Below are 6074 nucleotides of genomic sequence, written 5' to 3' on the forward strand. Positions count from 1 at the left end.
GTGTCAGCTCGCTTGCAGCCAGGACTATCACGTAAATGTCCTTGACTCAAACGTCATTTCCACGGGTCAGAGGTCAGATCAGACGTGTACCATACAGTATGACGTCATAATCCAATGAGACTGCTGAGATGTTTGTACGCCACGATGCCCTATTGTCAAAGAGAAACTACTGGAGCCATCTGTTGTTAGCATGTTGCCACCATGAAGATGGATGAGTTGTGATTGAGATAAAAATAATTTTGATAAAAAATTGACGGCAGCACGGAGGAAACGATCCTTGAGAGCTGATTAACACGTCACTACATTTTGACAAAGCAAGAGAAAAGAGTAAAAGCTGATCACCTGATTCAGCTGGTAAGAGCTGATACAGTTTCTGCACCTCCTCGTGCTTGGCCTTGCCTTTATCAACACTCATTTTCCTCATGTCAGCCATTTCGTTGCACCACTCCTCAAACTTGTGGTTGTCTTGGTCCACAAGCCTCTGCAGGAAAGCTGTGAAGGAGTGGATTTGAAAAGGGACTTGATTGATGCTATACATATAAACTCATGGCATGAATATATTATGAACTTGGCACCAACATCATCATCATCATTCTCACCATCAGTACAGCATCATTCTACTCGATGAAGACAGCATTCAGTAAAACAGGGAAGTAGAGAGCGTACGCACCAGGCACATCAACAACACGCCCAGAGGAGTCATGGCTTCCTTCTTCCTGGAGCTTGTAAACCAACATGTAAGCATTCCTCGAGCAGTGGTCACCTTTGCTGCTCTTGGGTTTCCGTGTCTGCGTCTTTACGGTCTGTGCTGAAGAAAGAGAGAGGAGGCCATTGGAGGAAGTTAGCTCACATTGACCAAGGAACGTGAAGACGTCGTGAAACACGACTCACCAATGTCTTCCTCCACACCCAACTGAAGCCTCTTGCCCTCCATCTTCTCAATTTCTTCATCATTGAATTTGTACCAGTCGCTCATGCATGCATCCTTCACATGCGCAATGTAATGTCCTGAATAGGCACTGACACCGCGATGGATCAATACCGCACTCAGTTCATAAAGACTCTTCTGAGCTGAGAAGGCAAAACATTTCGAGTCATGATGCAGTACCTGATGTGAACGGCACATTTTAGCATGAAACATAAGCATATGCTCTGAGCACGTGCCATTTTCCTTCTTCTAATTGAAACGTTTCATTCTTTATTTAAGAACTGCAGATGGAAGGCTGAAAGGTTTGGCTGTAAAAACAACTTGAAAAGATGTTCAACGGCGCAGTTCATTGCAAATCATTTTCGTGAATGTTGAAACTTGTTTCCAGGAAATGAATGTGTCGGATTCCCAGATTCCATTTGATTACCAGTGGGATCAGTGGACTAGTGCATCCTTTGTGAATGCACCCACTTGCACATCAGATGTCAAGAAAGAGTGAAGATGAAATACACGTTCTCAACTTCAAAAGAAATATGTCAGTCATGTGCAGGTGGTAATTCTTACCATTATTTTCTCCCAAAAAAGGTCTCATGTCAAGCTGCTCTGGAAAACTAATGTAGCTGTTGAGCTTCTTTTTTCGCCCTGTTTGTCTATAGAAAACAAAATCAGAGCAAGAGCAACCATGAACAACAATATGCAGTGCACTGAGCTAAAATGAAAATCTTATCTTCTTTACTTCACAATCAAGCAGCGAGCACATGCTGACCTGTCAAAGACGAAGCGCATGAGCTGCATGTTGAGTGTGGGAGGAAGACTGTGCAGTTGAATCCTCCGTGTGGCACTCTGTTTACTCTGACAACTCTCACAGAAGTACAGGTTATCTCCGTCCAGCTTCTCCTCCTGCCAGAAACAATGATAACCAACATGGAAAAGTAACGATCTGGAACCATTTCAATGTCTTCATGTCATGTAGCTATTGGATGGATTGAATGCAACCATCTTGCATTCATGTCTACCGTTTCAAGGGAAAAATCCCTTCCGCATCACAGTACTTCTCAGCCACTTTATGAAAGGCAGTAGCAGCAGACAGTGTCAGTGTTGACTCCAGACTGAGGCAAACATTGGGTTAACGGTCTATATCTTCTTAAAACTAAACTAAAACAAGGAGCAGAGCGTGGGCTCGGTTTACATGCGGAAAATTGACAATGAGATTGTCGAATGTAACGACTCACTCACGACGATAACGGCTGGAAAGTGGGGCGACATGGCTCAGATGGTAGAGGGGCCACGGCCTGTGACTGAGAGGTTTATACTTACAAACCACATGTGCAGTGTCGCGGTATAGCGAGACACTTCTACCACATCCATGAACCTCAGAGGTACTTCCACAACTGCCTATACTGAAATACTGAAAGAACCAACCTGAAGAAACTCCGTGATGCATTCTGCAATGTTTTTGTGACCTTGAATGTTGAGTTGCAGCTCATAGAACTTGGACCTGACGGAAGATGAGCGGCCACACCGGTTACACCTGTTGAAGCAGATTAACAAGATCAGATCAGCTTTTAACAGCGTTTGCATGCAAACTGAACCTCACAGTACTTTTTAAACCTCAGTGAAAAATGTAATGATTTCCAAAAACAACATATTTCTTCCAGGGTACGAAGAAAAAGCCAAGATTCCGCAGAGAAATCCCTGCCAAATCACAGTAAATAGGAAGCCTAGTAAAAATAAATGGATCCAGTCTACTTCTGCACAGCAGGAAATGGGAAGCAAATGAAATTTGGGTTTTTTCAACAATTCCTTTCAGAAACATCATAACAGAGCAGTGACAGGTGAAAGTCAACACCAAAAACAAAGGAGTGTGGAGGGAGTCTGGCAAGCTCCCATTGGTAAACATCGTGCAAACAGCGCTGGCATCACTGGAGACATCTGGAGCTGAGACACCACTGGAACTGCATTTAAACAGCACTGACATCGACGGATGCCTCAGGCAGCTTTATTCCACATTGTAGAAGGGAGTTCCTTACACAGTGACGTAGGAAGACTGTCCACAGAACTGCCGCTGGATGACATTGTGTAGGCTTGGGTTCTCCTGCTTAGACAGTGTGTCCTCCAATAGGGACAGGAAGAGTTTGGAAAACTCTTGTGCATCCTGAAAGATGGAATTCATCAAATCTGACACTTCAGCAATTTGGTTGATATTTGCTTCTGGGATAAAGATTTATTTATATAGAACTTTACAGAGTGCTTTTATATGTACTTGCTGTTATCGTTGCATGTTGGTAATATCAGATTTTGTGTTGGCCATACTACAGAATGATGTATTGCTTGTGCGCTTTAGTGAATAATTTCTAAAACAAACAAAAGAAATCACGTGCTCAATTGGAATGAAATACTGTCAAAATAAATCAATCATAAATTCGTAAGAATTATATTTTAACAGTAAACTCAACACACAAACTGTATCATTCATAAAATTTCTACTCAAGTTCATTTGCACACAGATGAAAAAAAAAAATATATGCAATAATAACATAATGAGAGCACATAATTCCAAATGGATCATTTCTTTAGGAGTACGCTTTTCAACATTATGATCAACATATAATGAAAGTTACTTTGCCAACGGACAGAGACGGTTTGAAAAGCAGATGGACAGGACACTGCATAAAGAAAAGAATATAAAAAAGTTCAGATTTACCTGCTGCTGTCCAATGTCCAGTCCGAGAGCTTTGACCAGTCCCGAAGGGTCAATATATTTTCTGTTGCTGTTCTGCAGGAGTGCAAACAAATACTGCAGATGCTCACAGATGGACTGCGGCTCGTACTCTGAATTGGACGGACAACCGGGAAAAAAGGCTTGATTCCACAGCTGGTAACAAAGGCACGCATTACACCGTCACTCCGTCTTAGCCATCGTCCATATGCATGAACAGGGGTGAAAACAGGGCGGGGCCAATATCAAGAAACAATTCAAAAGGCACGATGCTGATCTATGAAAACAGCTGTACTCAAGACTAATTCAAAGTTGGTTAATATGGCAAATCATCGTTCCTAACTTGAATCAACGGTATATTTCAGTCAAGGGCTGCCATTGTTGTCCAGTGTAGTCCTAAACACACATATATTTTTATATCATTGGAGCAATCCTATTTTTGTCCCGACGTGTCCAATGAGCTCCCCAACAGGACTGCAGGTGTCCACAATCCATTTGAATGTTTTACCTGACTGGATGTCATGTTGATGAGCTCTGGAGGTTTGGCACTGATAGAGGCTTTTCCGCAACTCCAAGTTGTGGAACCACACTTGCAGGAATGTGTTGACGTAACAGGTGGCACCCAGATTTGTGAGGCCAACAAACGTGTTCTGAGAGAGACGGATCACAATTTAGACATCTCGTTCTGTGGATTTAATGGTGGACATGAAAGGTTCACATCGTCTCGCATAGAATGATGACGCCTTTAGAGGCAGCAGTTAACTCTTATACCTTTTCTCGACGCACTGAATTGGGGTCATCCACATTGTGGAAAGCATTTTCATCGATCTCTCCGAGCCAAGCCTGCTCACCAATGCCCACAAGACAATTTGGATTTCCTTTGCAGTTCCTTCTGAAAAGACACGACATGACAGGCAAAATATTAACAAATCCATCACACGCCGACAGCTGTCATCCATTTCAAATACAGTTATTTCAGCTCTGAGGAGCGTCACTGTGGGGACACTGTGGTCCTGGCACGGTACATCTCATATTTGTATAGTTTGGACAGCTTGCATTATCAGTCAGAACCCTACCAACCCAATGTGCTGCGCTGCACTGCGTGCGACAACACATTGTGCAGCAAGTCCCACATCATGATGCGCTGAAGCTTGGCCTTAGAAAGTTGTGCCCGTCTGAAGTCCCGTCTACGTTCCTTAAGTACAGAGCTAAATCCAAAACAAACTCATGGGTTCATATCCAAGTAGTGTGACAGGAAGTACTGGTCAAACTGCGGAAGTTGGGGAAAGCGTTTTGGAAAGCAAAATCAAAAGAGGCATGATGAAATCACTTATTCCCGTGCACCAGATGCGGACCTGGCCTCACTTCACATTCCTGTGATCACTCACAGGACCAAAACGATCGAATGGCACGGTGTGAGGAGGAGAGCTTGCGCGTGTGACGAACAAACGGCTCAACACAGGACAAGATGAGTGACCTACCTGCACGTTCCTCTCTGGCACGCAGGCAGGTTGACACGGTAGGCGAGCTCCACATGCTCCTGCCGTACTTCCTCGGGCAGGACGTGGTCCACCCAGCGCCAGGCAGCTTTCTCCAGTTGTGTCCGTGGCGCCATATTCCTTGATGAGAAGCTTGCGTTGGAACCAGGGAGTTTTGAAAGTGAAACAAGGGGCTAACGTCCGGGCGCAGCGTCGCTCAAGTGCGCCATGATGCTTGGTGGCCAATGGGGCTGGTTTTAGCACACTGTAGCGGCAGCAGGAACGGCGAGTACTCACCCAGGCCAACAGCACCGCGAGAGAACAGCGGGACAAGCGGACGGGCGACTACAACGAGGAGGCAGTGGAGGTCCGTGCCTCGTTAGCTCGATGCTAGCAGAGCCGAGCCACCGACCGGCACAGTTAGCGCGTCATTTCTCCACATGAAGTGCACTCTCCACTGGACCGAGCTGCACCAACCTACTCTCTGGCTCATCTACTCCGACTATTGTCATCCAATGTATTCACATTTTCACGCTTTGTTTTAGATTTAGCGCCCTTGCGTCAGTTAATAAATATATTATACTCGAACTCACATTCAACACGACGTCAACCGATGACGTCAGTGCACACAAAGGCTGTGATTGGTTGCAGGACAGGAAGTGTAACTGCACTTCCGGTGAGGCGGTTTCGGCGCGCGCGACTTGGGAGTAGCTGTTTTGAAAGAAGCGCGAAGATAATTTTTTTTCCCCAAAATGCTGTTGAAAAATACGCACAGCTCTAACAATATAAGCGAGGGCGCGAGAAGGTCCACCGTTTAGGTCTAATTAACATACACAGTAGTGTGACCAGGCAGTTGTGGATTTTCCAACGTCTTGAACATATAACAGGTTCGTCAGTGACTGTAAAACGTTTGGCGTAAATACCAACCGTGTCCATCAACACCACTAGA

The 6074-nt window shown here is 44.8% G+C and overlaps 1 protein-coding gene across 2 annotated transcripts in view; it reads right to left on the minus strand.

Moving 5' to 3' along the window:
• The window catches only part of usp48 (ubiquitin specific peptidase 48), a 13192-nt gene extending 7123 nt beyond the window's left edge, over positions 1 to 6069 (minus strand). The window contains exons 1-12 of one of the 2 annotated variants that reach the window (XM_053869089.1): positions 6053 to 6069; positions 5129 to 5266; positions 4419 to 4539; positions 4156 to 4297; positions 3633 to 3760; positions 2959 to 3083; positions 2351 to 2459; positions 1695 to 1828; positions 1493 to 1578; positions 892 to 1071; positions 671 to 808; positions 343 to 492 (exon numbers count right to left, since the gene is read on the minus strand). In XM_053869089.1, coding sequence (XP_053725064.1) covers positions 343 to 492; positions 671 to 808; positions 892 to 1071; positions 1493 to 1578; positions 1695 to 1828; positions 2351 to 2459; positions 2959 to 3083; positions 3633 to 3760; positions 4156 to 4297; positions 4419 to 4539; positions 5129 to 5262 — 1447 coding nt within the window. In that variant the 5' untranslated portion in view covers positions 5263 to 5266; positions 6053 to 6069. Of the gene's footprint in view, positions 1 to 342; positions 493 to 670; positions 809 to 891; positions 1072 to 1492; positions 1579 to 1694; positions 1829 to 2350; positions 2460 to 2958; positions 3084 to 3632; positions 3761 to 4155; positions 4298 to 4418; positions 4540 to 5128; positions 5267 to 5422; positions 5770 to 6052 lie in introns of those variants that run through there. The other variant, XM_053869088.1, reaches the window with a different exon arrangement.
• Between the last annotated feature and the right edge of the window lie 5 nt (positions 6070 to 6074).

Source organism: Synchiropus splendidus, chromosome 6, assembly GCF_027744825.2.
Source record: "Synchiropus splendidus isolate RoL2022-P1 chromosome 6, RoL_Sspl_1.0, whole genome shotgun sequence".
In the NCBI taxonomy this organism is placed as follows: domain Eukaryota; kingdom Metazoa; phylum Chordata; class Actinopteri; order Syngnathiformes; family Callionymidae; genus Synchiropus; species Synchiropus splendidus.